Source organism: Electrophorus electricus, unplaced genomic scaffold (assembly GCF_041902795.1).
Source record: "Electrophorus electricus isolate QZ-2024a unplaced genomic scaffold, ASM4190279v1 Scaffold35, whole genome shotgun sequence".
In the NCBI taxonomy this organism is placed as follows: domain Eukaryota; kingdom Metazoa; phylum Chordata; class Actinopteri; order Gymnotiformes; family Gymnotidae; genus Electrophorus; species Electrophorus electricus.
The window spans coordinates 1,548,835-1,567,174 of NW_027658638.1; the positions used below are offsets into that span (position 1 = coordinate 1,548,835).

General features: G+C 42.5%; 1 protein-coding gene across 3 annotated transcripts in view; it reads right to left on the reverse strand.

The window, feature by feature from the left end:
- LOC145643263 (sodium- and chloride-dependent GABA transporter 2-like) overlaps positions 1-14,392 on the reverse strand; it is a 47,104-nt gene extending 32,712 nt beyond the window's left edge. For 2 of the 3 annotated variants that reach the window (XM_027009879.3, XM_081709286.1), the window contains exons 1-2: positions 14,210-14,392; positions 13,817-13,951 (exon numbers count right to left, since the gene is read on the reverse strand). In XM_027009879.3, coding sequence (XP_026865680.2) covers positions 13,817-13,951; positions 14,210-14,348 — 274 coding nt within the window. In that variant the 5' untranslated portion in view covers positions 14,349-14,392. Of the gene's footprint in view, positions 1-8,753; positions 8,776-13,816; positions 13,952-14,209 lie in introns of those variants that run through there. The other variant, XM_081709287.1, reaches the window with a different exon arrangement.
- Positions 14,393-18,340: the final 3,948 nt, after the last annotated feature.

The following is an 18,340-nucleotide window of genomic DNA, read 5'->3' on the forward strand; positions in this document are numbered from 1 at the left end:
AAATAAATATGGGCCAGACGTAATGGCTCAAATAACATTAAGGAATAAATGCAGGTTTCCTCCGGGAGGTTGTATGGGAATAAATAAACTACAACGTATACAGTATAATCTGAGGGAGGCAGAAAAGAAAAAAACTGATTACAGTTGATTGGGGAGCATGGGAGAATTGTATATGGGAGGCAGACGAGAGAGAGAAAAAAAGAGGGAGGGGGATGTTAACCGCATGTTTCAGATGCGTCAGTCTGTGCAGGTTTCCAAGGTTGACCCCGATACCGACTCCTGCCCATTAATGCCTCACGCTCCTCTGGTAGCAGTGGCCCCTGCAGTGCCTGCCACGCCAGTTCAACCACCGGCCAAAGAGGAACAAGGGGCTGTGACAGGAGCAGCATCAGGACCAAGCCAAGAGCCGAGGCAACTCAGACTGAGGCCAAAGCAAGACACTCTGTGCAAGCCTATTCTGAAGTCTCTCCCCCAGCCTATCCAGGATGACCCGGCCCTTATGGCGACGCCATCACAGCCATGCATGCAGCAGCTCTCGATAGTCAGCCACGGACATCGGCAACTCCTCCTGCAGCGATGGAAAAATCCCAACTGAATCTGTACAACCCGTTCCACAACCCCGTGTCACCGATACAGACTATTCAAGCCCCCATGTTAGAGATGGCAGGGCTGGAACGGCCAATACTGGTATATCGACCATGGACAATGGAAGATATGATATCAGCATTGCAACATTTACAACATCTAGTGGAGGCGGGAGGCACTAGATGGGGACAAGAGTTGTTGATGTTTTGTCAAGAGTTCCGCCCCATAACCGCGGAACTCCAACGTCTCATAGTGCAACAAGCGGGACCTAACGCATGGGCCAAGTTAAAAGGGGACTACCCTGGGAATTATGTGTGCCTGCAAAACCCCGGCTGGACTAGTCCAGACAATGCAGCATTTAGAGGAAATATTGCCACTCTCATTCAGCGTGCAACCACGGCATTCCCAATATGAGCTAACACGGCCATCATAGCTGGCTGCAGACAAGGGCCAGAGGAGAATGTGGCAGACTCATAGAAATCCACACTACCCACTGTGGAATAGAAAGACCGGAAAGGATGGCAACAGGACTGGCTGAGGTCTCAGCATGGGAAGCCCACCTGCGCAATAGCTTCATGAACGGTCTGCGAGATGAAATCAGAAAAGAGGTATGCAAGCTATGCCTCGGGTGGGAAACAGCCCCCATGAGCACTATCGAGCAGTACACCATCCACTCTGAAAAACAGCTGAGAACTGTATCAGAGAAAAAACGAATGAGGAAAAAGAATGAGGCACATCAAGCAGCCCTCACAATGTATCAAGCTGTCACAGGACAAAGAGGCAGAGGCCGTGGTCGAGGACGAGTCCATGGAAGAGGAAGAGGAAGAGTAAGAGTAAGAGGGGACTACGAGCAGGCCGACAGTGCAAGAGATGAACAATGCTACACATGCGGAAAGAAAGGGCACTAGCTAACTAGCTAGCCTTTTTCAGTGTTCCAGTGCATAAGGATAGCCAGTATTGGTTTGCCTTTCAATTTGAGGGAAAACCTTATACGTTCACACGCTTGTGTCAGGGGTATTGTGAATCTCCCACTATTTATAATGATACCCTCAGAGACAGCCTAGCACCACTCCAGTTATCGGAAGGCAGTGTGCTATTGCATTATGTTGATGATTTACTTCTGGCCGCACCCACCCAGGAATAGTGTGAAAGAGATTCCTTGTGCTTATTCATGCACGTGGCCGAGACTGGTCACCAAGCCAGTAGGTCGAAGTTACAATTTGTAAAGCCAGTAGTAAAATTCTTGGGTCACGTGATTTCTGGAGAACGGAAGGCATCGGCCACTGACTGTTCATCAGCCATTGCTCGCATTCCAAGGCCCACCACCAAATGCCAGCTGCTTTCATTCCTAGCAACGTGCTCATACTGCCGCCCCTTCGTTCCTAATTACGCACAATTGGAAGCCGCATTGAAAGCTATAGTCCCAACAGGGGGATCATAAAACCAAGGTGGAATGAACCCCAGAGGCAGCGGAAGCGTTCGTGAGGTTAAAACAGTCCCTCCAAACCACACCCACCTTAGGTATACCAAATCCAGACAAGCCATTCACCCAGACAGTTGACGAACGAAATGGGTGTATGACGTCAGTTCTCCTGCAGAAGCATGGAGACAGAAATAGGCCAGTTGCTTACTATTCCTGCAAACTAGACCCGGTGGCCGCAGTCCTGCCACCATGCCTAAGGGCAGTAGCGGCGGCTGAAAAGGCCTTGGCTGTGTCACGAGACATCGTGGGGTACACTCCACTAACCCTGCTTGTTCCACACACTGTGCATGCACTTCTTAACAACCACAAGATATCACACCTCACTGGGCAACGATGGCTAAAATATCCAACTGCATTGCTGGAAATGCCTAATGTAATGGTTCAGTGGTGTACAACGCTGAACCCAGCATCCCTCCTGCCTGTGCCGGAGGATGGGGAGCCACATGATTGTGTGACACTAACAAATCATCTCTGTTCCCCTAGGGTTGACCTCCAGGACGAGCCCCTTGAGAATTATGATTTAGTGCTGTCGGTAGATGAGAAACCCAGAGACAGGGAAGCTGCAGGTCGGGTATGCAGTAGTCACTGCACATAGTACTGTTAAGGGAGAACCACTCCCCTCACATTATTCAGCCCAGGTAGCTGAACTGATTGCACTAACAGAGGCCTGTGAAATTGCTAAAGATAAAACCATCACCATTTATACAGACAGTCTCTACACCTTTGGTGTAGTGCATGATTTTGGCATGATTTGGAAACAGCGAAAATTCCTCACTAGTTCAGGGCAACATTTCCAACACCATCACCTTGTTGCGGCCCTGCTAGATGCGATCACCTTACCAACTGCTATAGCTGTGTGTAACTGCACAGCCCATACTAAAGGCACAGACGAAGTGTTAAAAGGGAATCACTGTGCTGACTTGGCAGCAAAAAGAGCCACTAGGCTTCCAGTGACACTGCAAGCCATGTCAATTCCCATTACTCCCACTCTCGAAATATCCCAAATGCAGCAGAGTGCCTCAGCAGAAGAAAAAGCCACCTGAAAAAGGGCTGGATGCACTCTTAGTGATAACATATGGCGTGGACCCAACAGCAAACCTTGCCTACCACGCTGTTTCCTTATATGGCTACCATTGCTCACGGGCATACGCACGTGAGCAAAGGGGGGGGGGGATGACACAACAAATAATGAAACATTGGTATACAAAGGGGTTTACAACTTACTTTAAATTTTTTTGTAGCTGCTGCATTATATGTGCACAGAACAATGTAGGACGAGGACAATCAGTGCCTCAGACGGCACACCCTCCACCGCGAGAAACATTCCAACACCTACAAATGGATTTCATAGAATTAACACCGAGCGAAGGGAAAAAATACTGCCTTGTTATTGTGTGTATGTTTTCTAAATGGGTGGAAGTGTTTCCTACAGGGAAGCAGGACGCTGAGGTGGTGGCAAAAGCTTTGTTGACTGAAATTATTCCCAGGTGGGGAATTCCCAACAGAATCTCCAGCAATAATGATACCCCATTCATGAATCAGGCATTAGACATGCTAAGCAAACACTATGGCATAGACATGCACCAGCATTGTGCCTACCACCCCGCTAGTGGTGGAGCAATGGAAAGGGAACATGGCACACTCAAATCCAAATTAGCAAAACATGTCAGGAGACGGGCCTGGCAATATATCCTCATTAAGGGCACCAAAGGGGTCATCACTTGTGCCACTCCCTTAGGAAACGGGGAGCCAAATTATTTGTGTAGAGACCCATGTAATTGGAAAGATGTTGTGATGGTAGCGCCGGGTAATGGTTATGCTAAAGAGACAGTAACCGCCAACTGTCGGGAACCTCAGTGCAAGGCAACCAAGGCACGGTAGAGACTGGGGGTGGGGGATACGGACCCACAACCTACACCTTCGATCCGGTCCTCCCCTTGGATGCGGACGTGTACTGGTGTGGTGTAGAAACGGTAGGGGCAGACAGATGGATTAAAAGGTACTGATCAGTTTTACTCCACCACAGGAGAATCTGCAACTGTCTACGACTGAGGAAATAGAACCGGAGTACGGGGATGACCTAGGGGCAGAGGAGTCTAACCTTTATGGTGAACATCCCCACACTCCAGGACTAGCCCAGCACGCGCTATCCAGATGCGATAGAAACGTAGCCTATGCATTGGCACTCCTGCATCATAGTCAGCTGAATACCAGTGGTTCCTGCTGGATATGTCACCACATGGCATACAAATGGGCCAGCAAACGGGATCCCATGGTAAATGGCACTCTGGGAAAGAGTACCCTTCCACAAGGCATGACACGACTCCTTCATGTCGGATCACTAGTACGAAATGGCACCACCCCAAGCAGCTACACCTATCAAGGCAGGGCAAGAACAGGGCTGTACAAACCCCCCACAGGGTTGAAATACCACAGAAAAGGGGTGAAACCTGCATTTGTAGAGTAGGCAGGATGAGGGTGGGGGTTAGCAACTACCTCACCAGGATAATATACAATGACACACAATGCACATCAGATAACATTTCATAGACATGCAACATTACTTTTTGAACTGTGCCCGGGGCTGTTTGGGCATGCGGATGGCATGCCTATCATATCATCCCACCAGATTGGGACGGGTGTTGCTTCCCTACTCTAGTAGCCCCCCCCCCATCAGAATCCTTATTCCATCAGAGAAAATTCAGGACAAAAGCTTAAGCAGGACAAAACGAGAAGTGACCATGCCTCACTGGTGGCGTGAGTATCATCTGTGGGACCCCTGGAAAACCTCAGGGGCAACAATGGGTTGGGCCCTACTACCTGGTGGCAGCAGTGCTGCCACCTTGCAAAAATTAAACGGGCTGGCATAGCAAACGAAACTGAAGTGGCTTTAGGAACAATAGACAGGGAATTGTCCGCCATTTGCACTGCTGTCCTTCAACACAGGCTTGTTCTCGACACGATTTTAGCAAAGGAAGGGGGAGTGTGCAAGGTGTTGGGCACTGACTGTTGTTTTTACATTCCAGATGGTCATCATAACTTATCTGATTTAATTACAGCCATAAGAGATGGTTTAACTCCCCCTCCAGAAGCAGAATCTTCGTTATCTCAACTTCAACAGCAGTGGGGCACATGGGGCCAGCTGTTAGTTCAAATTTTCACCATGTTATCTGTGTGATGTTATTGCTTTTGTGTTTTGCTCCATGTGTGTTGTCCTGTTGTTCCAGGGTTGTAGCTCAACTAGTCGCTCCACAACTGTTGTCATTTCCCTACAATAATGGGAAGGCAGATGCCCTGGAGCTGCAGGATGACTTCAACCCCAACGAAGAACCAGACTTAAACCCTCATCCCGGCTGGATGATGGATCCCGATGTTTAGAAATGTATTCATGAACTTTATTGTTATGCACATTACCCGTTTGAGGACTAGCCTCAAATGAGTTGAATAAGCTTACTTGTGAAATCAATGTTAGGTAGTGATAATGTATAATATTATCAAAGCGGGGAAATGTGAGGGAAAATGCTTAATGCTTGCTTAAAGGAGGAAGTAAGGAATATTTGACCTTTAAGTGACCTTTGCCCTCAACTTGACCAGTCTGCAAGAAAGGCGAATAAAGAAGTGATGGAGTATGACAGTTATCGCTTAACTGTTGCCGGGCAAGGGTGCAGCAGCAGGGAGTAACAACTTGCTTTTAGCAGGAAAGAATGTTCAAGGACGCTTGGAAGGCCTGGCAACTGGAGTCATGAGATTAGCTCATGAGAGAACAACGGGGAATGGTGGGGGTATATGAACTCATATGAGAGAGAAGTTTGAGGCTTCTCTCCCTCGATGCATAAGGGACAGAACCAATAAAACTCGCTCATCTGCACATCTGGCTCAAGTCCAATTGATTTTTGCCAATTAGTGGAAGTGCCAATTAGTGATTTTTGCCAATTAGTGGATGCCAATTAGTGGAAGTAGCTGGATGGACTTCTTATTGCTGGCTACATCATTTGTGCTAGTAAAAATAATTTCAAAGGACTCAAAATCATAACCAGCTTTCTGGTTTATGCCTAATGTGTCAGTATAAATGACTGCAATGCTGCCTCTATGGCCAGTTAGATGAGGGCGGTGTACATAGCTGTAGCCAGAAGGACAGGCGTTTAAATACTAATTTGATTTGATCTGGGTTTCTGTTAAACAAAGTATATTAAATCTATAATATATTAGGATTTCATTTATCATAAGCACTTTAGATGTTAGTGTCACGGGATGCTCCACCCCCCCCCCCCCAAGTCACGTGGTACAGCCTGCCGCGTGCAGGGGGGTTCACTCTTGTTTGTGGCCACACCCCCATGAGGGCACGCAGCTGTACGGGGTTAATCATTAGTGTTTGTTAGAGTATTTAAACCCCTGTCAGTGCATCAAACAGTTGGTCATTGTTTGTTAGAGTCAGAGCATATGTTAGTATCCGTGTTTTTCTAGCCTGTGTTTATGTCACAATCTTTATCGTTAGTGTTAAGTGTGTTTATGTCCACTGTTAATGCTATGTGTGAGTGCCACCATTGTCTATTGCGTTTTGTTTCATTAAATGTTTCACAAAATCAAGGGAGTCTGTGCGTCCTGTTGCACGCCCTGCAGCATTTGGGCAATCGTCATCAGCTGTAGATGAAAGGTGCAGATAGTGTTCTGTGAATCAGTTACTTTAATACCAATTAGGTTATTAAGACTTTTTTTTGTTTTCTGTATTTCTGCTTAGCTTGGGAAACAGACAGTGTCAATATGATAAACCTCGGGTGATGTCAAGTAGTGACCAGTAGATGTGCGTTTAGCCTCTTTGTTTGCTGCCTGGGCTCTTCTCTGGATTGTCATAGATTAACTAGGTCTGTCATAAAACCGTGACTTATGTTACAAGAAAGGAGAGCACTACCTTCCCTGGTAGGATGGATCCCATCCCACCATAAAAGGCCAGGCTTGCCCTCGAATGTGGTCCAATTATCTATAAACCCCACATTGTTTTGTGAGCACCACTTGGACATCCAGCAGTTCAGCGATAAATGGCTGTACTTTATATTGCTGTGCCACATCGGGATGGGACAAGAGCATAGTACAGCTAATTGACACACCTCTGCAAAATTATTTTTAGTAATGTCTGACTGGCGAACGTGTATATTGTTAGCTCCTACATGAATAAGTATCTTAGACATTACTACCTCTTGTCACGGAACGCTCGCTTCCCCCGAGTCACGTGGTTGGGCTGGCCATGTAGTGGGAGGGCTGTTCTATTTGTAATTACACCTGCACACACCTGCACCTTGTCTGTCTAAATGTATAGAAACCCGTGGCAAAGAGTGCAAAGTGTTGGTTATTGTTGACATAGCGTGTTGATGTAATGTGTTGATGTTTCGTGGTAATGTTTTCGATATTGTTAACTATGTTCGTGTTTGTTTACTGTCAACCGTTTCATGTTCATATTGACGTTTGTAATGCTTGTGAGTGCCGTTACTGTTCCATGTGTATCTGTAAATAAATGTACGTCCCAGTTGCTGGAGTCTGTGCGTCCTGCCCCTCGCCCTGTGGCACTTGGGCCACCACGTGTTACAGAATAACCAACAGCTACAGGATGCACTTTCCTTCGACGAAAAACGGACTTCCTAGCGGGAGGTATGTAGACACCCCTCGCACTGCTGCCTGGATCCCAGGATATTGGGGAGAGGACCGCGACCGTTGTCCGCGTCTTCTCCAGAGGCAGAGGGGAACACCCCTGGAATTTCTTGTGGGGGGGCCGGAGGCCATTGAGCCTGGTCCGAGGAGGACCAAGGGGCACCACGACGACCAGAAAGAGGGCGGTTGGGTGGAGTCAGCGGGATCTCCTAAGTCCCTTCCCCTCAGCGGACTCGCCAGTGAAACTGGAAGGGTCTGCCCAAAGCCTCGGAGGCAAACCGCCTCTGGGACGGGAAAAGTGGAGGACCATTTAGGGAGGTGGCATTTCTGGAACCGGGGTGGAAATGCACCCCCACGTGTCCGTTGAGGCCACGGACACGTCAAGGTGCCTGCGGGGATGGCGGGTGCCACGTCACAGCGCCTTGTGTTTGTGTTGGCGCTAGTGTGTGTTTGTGTTTGCACCTTTTGTGTTTACAGGCGCAACGTCTTGTGGAGTGTACCGGATTGCTATTACTTTCCTCTAAGTAATAACTACATTAAGATTACCTGCAATGTCCGGCACCCTGACCCCCAGTATACGGCTAACTACTTCTGCTGGTGCCCCTAAAGACCTATCTTATTTCTCATGTTGCCAAAAAGAGTTCCGTATAACCAGAGCTCTTTCAACAGGCTTCTCAGCAGGTGCCTCACTGAGTGGAGCAAACCTGTTGGACATGTGAATAGGAGAGGTGTGGTGGTCCCCTCGGTGAGCTGAAGCTCAGCTATTTCACCATAACGTCACCCATTCGCCTTGCTGAGAGGGCTATAGTGCCAGAATTGAGAGTTGTTAACTTCACCTAAGGTATCCAGAGCTTGTACTTCTAATTCCTCAATAGGTCCAACACTTTCTAAGGTCTGAACACCTCTAGTACTAGAATCTTCTATGTCAGACAAGCAATTAGTGTACACTTCAGACAAACAATAGTTAATACATTGCACTCTGCACAATGAAAAAGAATAGAAGGGGCCATGATAGAAAAAGAAAAATGTTAACGTTACTTACATCATAGGTAGTTCTTTGGATGTAGATTTTGATGATAAATTAGTCTTTGATGTGTAGTTGAAATTTGCGAAGTAATTAAGTCCAAGGAAAAAAGTGATAAACAGTTAGAAAGCAATAAGCACTAGTATGCTTATACAGTGGTGTTGCTGCAAAACAGGAAGCAGTATTACAGTCAGCATCAGTCAAGTGTGTAAAAACAAAGACACTCTCCTATATTTTCTCTGTTCAGGCTCATAAACAATTCAGCAGATAAAACTGTCCATATAAACATGTTACATACTCAGTAGTCCATCACTGCTACACATCTTTATACTTTTGTCAAATTTGTAGGCACCACCAGTGTAAACACCTCATACAAATATAGAACAGGGGTTACATTAGGGCAGGAACTAAACTTTACAGAGCTACAGAATCAAATTTGATATCCTGATATGCAAGGATTTTGCATTATCGCACCTGTGGTGCTTTGCATAAATATACTGATTAAAACACTATTCTGCATTATTTGGTCTGGATAGGAGTCATCTATTTTAAAATGTTTAACCTACTCCCAGAAGTAATTGTGTGCTTGTTTGAAAAGTGTCGCATCTTGAAAAAATGGATTGTAGTTGTGTTTCACTCCAATCGCTCTATAACTAAAATGTGGATGTCATCTGATAGCATAACAGTGGGACATTAGTAAAACATGGTGTTAATGACTGGTGTTTTAACATGTCTTAAAAGTAGATGTAGTCAGTTAAATGCAAAAGCAAATTAATTTAAATCAACATAATTTTTACTTAAAATGTATAAAGTAATTTGGAACATATACTATATGCTTGAAAAACAAATCATATGTCACATGGAGCAAATCCTGTGTTCACGATCAACAATGCCATCAGTACTCAAACTGCATTGTGTACCTTGATGAAAACATAAAAAAGCATGAATCTCACTGGAAAGATCTCACAGATGACTTTTTCCAGTCAGAAATGGCAAGGGAATTAAATCAGTGCAAACAGGGAATACAATGCATGGTACTATAAATGCAGCCAACATTAGACGCTGATGTTGTGGCAGCATTAAAAAATTGGCAACAAAAAAAGCACGTAATCACCATATTTTAAAACTGACCAGTAACCTAATAATTTTTTCTGTTACTGGAAAACAGTTACCTTTTTTGCATTCTATTTACATAATGCAATTGCATGTATTACATTACTACCCAACACAGACAGATTTCTGACCAGGCCCCTGGACACTAATTGATTATTGACAGGGTCCTTGGACACTGATAGCTTAGTGGCTCTTTGGGGGGGTGGGGGCAAACAAGGATCAAGGCAGATGAAAGACTATGGACACACCACTTTAGGTGTTAGAATTAGATCCCTGGAATGTATAAACCAAATCAATTAATTTAATAAAGAGGACTGTATATGGCCTCAGGCCAGTCAGACCATACACTATGAGCTCACACACACACAGCAGAAAGAAAGAAAAAAATGCAGGAAATCATAGGCTTGCTGTATGCTGCTGTTTTTTAGATTAAAATAGCAAATGCAATCAAAATGTCACCAAAACAACAAAAATTACTAGTGCTTGCTGGTCTTTCAGGATATTTATCATTCATGGATATTTAGGCCAGTATTGATTTTCTTTTGATGTTCAAAATTACAATGGATCATAAACATTGGAATAGTGGTGAAGATATGCACTAAGTTGTACATTTAACAATAACACAACTGGATAGTCTGCTCCCCATTATATGCTCCTGGTCTGTGGTGCTATTGTTGTGCCTGCTGCTGAGCAGTAGCAGTGATATTTTTTTAGCTGTTTTTTATATTGTTTGCAGTGCTGTTGTCATTTTAGGCTAATGGAATACTATTGTTGAAATTCCAGTGTTGTTGAAATTGAACAGTGTCTGATCATAGTATTAGTATTTATTATTTGTGGAGCTATTTTTGGCTTGTGCTTACACATTTTTTGCAGTAAATGCTAAACAGTTATGATGTAGATTCATTCAGTGTTACTTCATTTTTTTTTTTAATTATTTCTATGTGTTTAAATGGGTTCTCGGGGCAAGGGCTGGGAGACGGTATTGACTGTTGGAGGCAGAGGCAAGAATGGCTTCAAGAGGAGGAGGGGGGCCCTGAAGATGTCTGTGCTTAGGGGCCTCGCAAGACCATAATCTGTCCTGGCTACCCAACCCTGCTTACTAAGTATGCCAAGTTGCCTATGGGAAAAAGTCTTTGGATGGAGGGAACACCAAAAAAGATGGATGTGGGTGGAGTATCATTCTAAAAAGCACAAACACATGGGACTGAGGTTTCTAAAAAGTTTGGTGAGTTAAAAGCTGCCCAAACATATTGGAAGAAGTAGAAGATGAAGCACCCATTCACTGTCAGGAGGAGATATGGTTAAGCTCATGGATCAGACAATACCAACTCACTCACAAACTCTTATACACTAAACACTTATATAAGAGCTACATGTGTAAATGCTCACAAGAGGACAGTAGAAATACTTTTGAGGTCGGTCTCACCCAATACACCAGTCCTGGCTATCCTAGCTAAATTATTTATGCATCAGCTAACTAACTCCTGTAAACTAGATTATTACAGTCCTCCAAGGGCAAAATAATTATCTGAAGGGATAGGGGGACACTTAGAGTGGGCAAAGAAAATTAAGACAAAACAATAAAAAAAACAACAAAAAAAACCTTCCCCCCCAAAAAAAACAAAAAAACAAAAACAAAAACAAAACGTGAGTTAGGAAAATTAGATAACAAGCCAATTATATAACACAAAGATAGAAGCCTTTAGAAGGTATTTACCCATAGGGTATTATTACAGACTACCTCAGCTAGTCAATGTCCTCCTCTGTTGTACAGATTGATTCTTTGTAATAAAATGTATTTAGTCATTTAGATTATCCTCAGATCTATGCATGAGACTGACAAAATGTAATAATAAAAATAATAATAAGATGATGATGATAATGATGTTGATAAAAAAGCAGCTAGTTGACATTGGTAATGCCACTGAATAATAATAATAATAATAATAATAATAATAATAATAATAATAATAAGAAGAAGAAGAAGAAGAAGAAGAAGAAGAAGAAGAAGAAGAAGAAGAATGATGATGAATGAGAAGAACAGAAAGTTTGACAAAGTTATAATAATAATAATAATAACAATAATAACTTTTTTATTTGATAATTTGCCAATACCATATATGGTGGTGTGTTCCTAGCTGGTACTACACAAAATTGTTGTGTCCAGTGTTAACGACTAGAGGAACAAATCAATCTTTCTCATGTTCATAGCAGTGAAGCATAATTTAATAGCACTTTCCAGAAGTTACAGTATGTATGCATGATGTTGCTACGTTCTTTGTCCTTATGTAGAACATAAACTACTAACTTGTGTAGCAGCTTTATAGTTATGTTCATAATTTGAGGCATTAAATGAGCTGTGTAGCAACCATGAAGATGTTACTCTCTAAGGCAAGAGGAGATAACAGCTCCCTCCTTACACTGCTGAATGTAAAAAGATCATATCTTCTTTAGTTTCATGCAATGGTAACCCATGTGCCTTTTATGATGCACAGGTACTGGATGCTACATATACCTATGCACAAAGATACAGAAACATGGCAGGATCTATGTGAAACAGATTTCACTAAAAGCACATGTGAACATTACCTGGATAAAAAAGGACTGAGTACTCTAAAGCTGTGTGAGTGTACGGTGTGACCATTTTTCCAAAGAGTTAGCACCAATCAAACCATTGTTGTTCAGACTGACTGATCTAATCCTCAATTCTAGTCCTTCCATTTCTGTATAGCTTTAGTGCATTTCTCCTTCCTGGCTGTTTTTACATTAAACCAAGCAGATTACATGTTAGATGCTCAAAAAATTCCAAGGTTCTTCATCTCTTTCTTTATTCCTACAAAACTTGATTTTGAAAGCACCTTATGGAAAATCTATTGTTTTCATTTGGAATTTCATGAAAATGTACAATTTTACACACACATGGACGCTTCACGTAAATTAAGCTGTTTAAAAATTACTTTAATCCTCTGTCATACCAACAGAGAGAATAATGTATTTTGTGCTTTTTATTTTTCAGGCTTTGCAAAACATCACATGGAGGGATATTATATAGCCTGTTATAGTGATAGTGGAGAACAAGAATACTGTGAAGTCAAGTCTACAATAGGAAGACAGTAGTTTGTCATTGTTTTCCATTACTGTTATGGAAAGATATCTGACTAGATAATCTCTCTAATTAACTCAGGTAAGTAGTATCTATGTATGTCTGCAGGTGGAAAGAAAAATATAAAGTTCATAGTGTTAAGCTGCCCATTGCTAAAGCCATAAAGGCTTTTCTAAAAGCCTAGTTAAAATAATTAAAATTTTGTCAAGATCTTTACTGCTCCGCTTTGAACTTTTCACATTCAGAATGTTGACCATCTTCTGCCACATTCTGTACTCAGCTTCTATCTCACTCATTTATGCCCCGTTATCAAAACTAAAATGTGCAAGAGACATTTAAGTGATAGATAAGATATGGATTCCTATTAGAATGGACCAATATACAACTGCACTGAAGATAAACCCCATATAAACCCATTGATTGCGCTTTGATAAAAAGAAATATTCCAGTGTTAAAAAGAGGAAAGTAAATCCAGCCTACCATTTGAACCACAATGATGAAAAATGTTCAAAAATGTTTGATGGACTTCCCTAAGATGGCATATTTATGAATATATTAATCAAGATATCTAAATGTGTTTAATTACTCTTTTAAATTTGAACACCTCTTGTAATATCAACAATATGAGCCAAAATGTCAACTGGATCCTCTAGGGAAGTCATGTCATTTTTGTCCTGCAGATTTGCCCAGTGTTCTGTCAATTAAAATTTATTTATGTCTAGTAAACTTGCTATTGCGCAGGTGGGATTCATAGCATATTTTTCCATAGTAACTAACCTACACAAACACTGAAATTGCTGTCTAGAATGGATAACCAAAGTTTATCTGTGTGTCCTGTTGCTGGTTTTGCGATCATGGTGCTCACCTTCAGCTAGTGGGCAAAGACGTTGCCAGCATGTTATGCCACCCTCTTGAGTATACTGTCCCATTGCTGTCTCCATCAAGAACAGGGGTACCCCACATGTCACCACAAACACCAGATATGGTATCAAGAATGTTCCTGGAACACACCACTAATATCATGCTCTCCAAACATCAAACTTTATACTGACACAAATCTTCTGTAGGTCCACATTACTGATTATTAAATGATGATCTATTTAAGGAAGCTTTCTATTGCATACTATTGTATGACTCTTCAACTGTCTGGATTAATGTGACAGCTCATAATTGTCCATCAAATATTTGGTAAGTAACGTAACACAGCTCAATTTCTTAAGAAGTAGATATCTAAGTTCATCTGTTTCAGTGCTCTTACCCCCTCCATTTGAGTAACAGAGGTACGGGAACCTCCATACGTTGCCCAGGCCAACAACATTTCCTGCCACAGCTAAAAGGAACTCAGTTTTACTTCCCCAGTGGCCTCGTGCCTCTATTTTTCTGTTTGCCCTTTCCATCTTTTCCAACAGTGTTGGCTTACTTCTGCCAAATTCTGTACTCAGCTTCTTTCCTCCGTCAGAAGTTATTTTTGCGGTTCTTATAAATGGGTTGGTTGCCTGAGTGTTGGAAAATTTCAAATTCAATGAGTTGTAAAGGTTAACCAAAGGGTTAACCAAAGGGTTAACCAAAATGTCCATCTTTTCCGACAGTGTTGGCTTACTTATGCCAAATTCTGTACTCAGCTTCTTTCCTCCCTCAGAAGTTATTATTGCGGTTCTTATAAATGGGTTGGTTGCCTGAGTGTTGGAAAATTTCAAATTCAATGAGTTGTAAGGGTTAAAAAGTAAATAAATGTACTCATTGACTCAAGGAGGCTCTCCTTTTGCTCAGATGAGAACAAGGGTCAAGAAGGTCTTGTGATAGCCAACAATAAACATATCAAATATAAATAAATTACCTTTAAACCATTACTGTTCTAAATAAATCATTTCCTGGTTTTTCCATTTCGATGTACAACACCTTGGGTAGAACACGTAGGCCAATTCTAAACATTACAACAAACAGGGATCAAGAACAATTTTGGCTTTTAATTAAACAAAGAGGGAAATATGTTTAGTTTACAAAGTTTATGTTACTTCCAAAATACTAAATGTATGAGGTATACTGCTATCAAAGTTTTGGAGAGAGAAAAAAAGGGAAAATCTTTTTTAAATACTAAATCAAATAATGTACACTGCCATCAGTTTTTTTTTCAACAATTACATTATTGATCATAAGAAATGCAGTTCACCTTCTTTTACAAATATGCAATGAACAACATTTACATTGCTTTGCAAATGTTACATGATTAGTTAAACACTAATCACCTGTGTGCACTAAATTCGCAAGGCATTGTATATTAATATATGTAAATTACTTTAGTACCTGGTAACTAAATTTTGGTTTGTTAAAAAAATGACCACAGTCCATTGATTCTATCGGTTGAAAATATCCAGTAACTGGCCCTCCTGTTTCAGCAGATCACATTTCAATTGAATGGTTTTGGATGACAATTCTACATGTCAGCAAAATCACAGTGTACCTCCTTTTCAACAACCTCAGTGAATGTTGAAAGATTGCTGTAGGTTACTGGATCCAGCATGTGTAATGGATGATGAATTGGTGCTGTGTCAACATTTGTTTTCCTGTTCAGACCTATATATCTGTAAGCCTCAGTTTTTGTCTTCCTACTTTTAGGACTGTTAGGACTCTCTGGTAGTGTGAAATTGCATATTCTGCCTTAAGGACTGCAAAACAAGCACAGCCATTATTCTTTAGCATTGTCCTTCATATCCTATTGTGACATAGTACACAGAAATTTCTCTATAATACCCAATTACAAGTCTAGTGTTTTCATTGACTTCATTTATACATTATACATTTTCCCTCACAGCAAACAGTAAAACTCAGGCATACACACACAGACACACACAAAGCAGCCCAACTGTTAGAGGGAGAACATTAACTTGAAAACCAGGGACAGAATACAAGGTCATACACAGATTTCTCAGTTAGTTGAATTGCAAACAATTGCACAGCCCAACACCACACAAGTTTCTTTCCCGACACAACCAGCCTCCCTCTGTCTATTCCTCCTTTTATCTGGTGAGCTGGGAGGTTGGTAATCCCAGCACGGAGAAGTTACATTAGGACTGGGTCCAAGTGTGGAAGGGAAAATCACCCACAAGACCTGGCACGAAGCTGCAACACAGAAGCAAACAAACCAGGGCACACATACATACACCCATATACATAACACTACCATTTACCTTGGCAATATTTGTGTTTGTGCTCTAATGCAATGTGTGGGAGAATAGAGAAATACTGGCTGAATAGCACTCTCAAACCAGAGCAGTCTAAAACCATTTCACTGCAAGTTATACTGTGTATGACTATGTACGTAACAAATAAACCAAACTTGAAACTTGAATACACCTCCCAGGAAGATCCATCAATTGAATTTACAATGGATTATGATTACTGTGCTGTCCCTGAGCCGTCATCGCTAGACATGTCTTGCACAGAAAATGAAGGTTTGTCCTGCGAAGTAGAGCAGCTCAGAAATCATCAACAGAAATACATGTCTGGATGTCACCAGAGGAAGTGAAAAGCAAGACTTTTCTGACACTCAGATAATCTTGGACTGCACTGAGCTCAGGTGTCAGACACCATCATCACCACTACTACAAAGTGAGATGTACTCCACATACAAATGTCACTGCATCAAGAAGGGCCTGGTTGGCATAGCCCCACATGGTGTGGTGACATTTGTCTCCTCACTTTATGCTGGGTCAGTCAGTGACAAAGAGTTATTTAAACAGTCGGGGTTGGACAAGTTGCTCACTGAAGAAATGGCAGTGATGATTGACAAAGGCTTCTTCATTACTGATTGCGTGCAAAGTCTACTGCCCACAGTTTCTGTCAAAGCAAAATCAGATGCCTGCATACCAGGTTACTGAATCACAATCCATGTAATTAGGAGAATAGAACAAAACAAGTTGTTTAATGGTGTCATCTCCCTTTCCCATACGGTAAACATTATCCAGACGTTTACAGTGAAATACCTGTTGTCGAACTATCAAAATAAGGCACTGGTTAAGGCATGGCTTAAATAAAGCAGTGGTTCTCAACCCCCTGCCTTCTACAGTATCTAGTGTTGCCTACCCCAACCATTTCTGATTTGAGTAATTAATCAAATTTGTCAATAAAATGCATCAAGAGTGTTGGGTTAGAGAATGTATAAACCTGTGCAGGAGAGTGGGTCCTCAGGTCTAGAGCTCACAATCAGTGAAGTGATTAACCTGCAACAATGGTCGCAAAGCCTAATGTATACACACTCACACACAAAGGAGTGTGTGTGAAGCTAGAAACACACAGGTGTGTGAACAGAAGCTAGAAATAATTGTGCATAGTAGTTTGTCCATATATATACACAAACACACAGGTGTGTGTGTATATATATGGACAAACTTGTCATGATTAGTCCCTCCCATCTTCCATGTTCCATGTTTTCCCTGTCTTGCGTGTTTTAGTTCCATGCCAATTTTCTCCGCCCCTCGTTTGATTGCTTACACCTGTCCCTCGTTTCTACCTTGTTAAGTTCATGTTTTTAAACCCTGTCATGTTCCCTGTGTCCCTGTTCATTGTTAGGTTATTTATAAATGCATGTATGTAAGTTTGTACTCCATGCCTTTGCGTTTATCCTAGCCTTTTTGTTTCTTAGCCTTTGCTAAAGCCTGTTTCCCCTGTTTGCTTTCGTGTATTTTTGTTGATCATGTATCCCTGTTCTCTCCGTGTTGATAATATGACCCTGGACTACCACAACAACTACAACTCTGGATTTGCCCTTAATAAATCTTGCTCTTTTCTGCACATGTCTGCCTCCTTAATGCTCACTGTTACAGAATGAACAGCCTTACGAGGATGCAGCGAGAGAGCTAGACTCTGGGAGGTGGTTATTCTGGTGGGACGAAACTCTGGCTGTTTCTACAGAGTCTAAGTTCATCACATCTCAGCACCACCAAACCAGAGACAGCAAATCCCCTCGCGCTGTGGCTACACGGGTATCTCATCGTTCCCAGAAAAAGCAGGCTCATGTGTATTTTGATGATGACGATATCCCAGGTAAGCAGCAAGAGTCTACCCATCTTGACCAATGCTGCAGGGGGGATTGGCCTGCAGCGCAAGATGTGAGTGGGTGGAGTGAATGCACAGACAATCCATAGCTCGGTGTGCACTGAAGCGCAACTGTGAGCTCCCTATCCCTTGCATGAGCCTTGAGAGCTGCCGAGAGGGTTCTGTGTCTGTGTGTTCTTCCAGGGTCACTCAACCTGTACCTGTGGCTATTCTGTAAGCCACCCAGCCTGATCCCTGTTCCCGGTTTGAGAGACACCGCCCGTCCGGATCCTGTTCCCGTCACAGTGGATGTCACCACCAAGAATGTTCCTAGCATTAGAGACACCACTCAGCC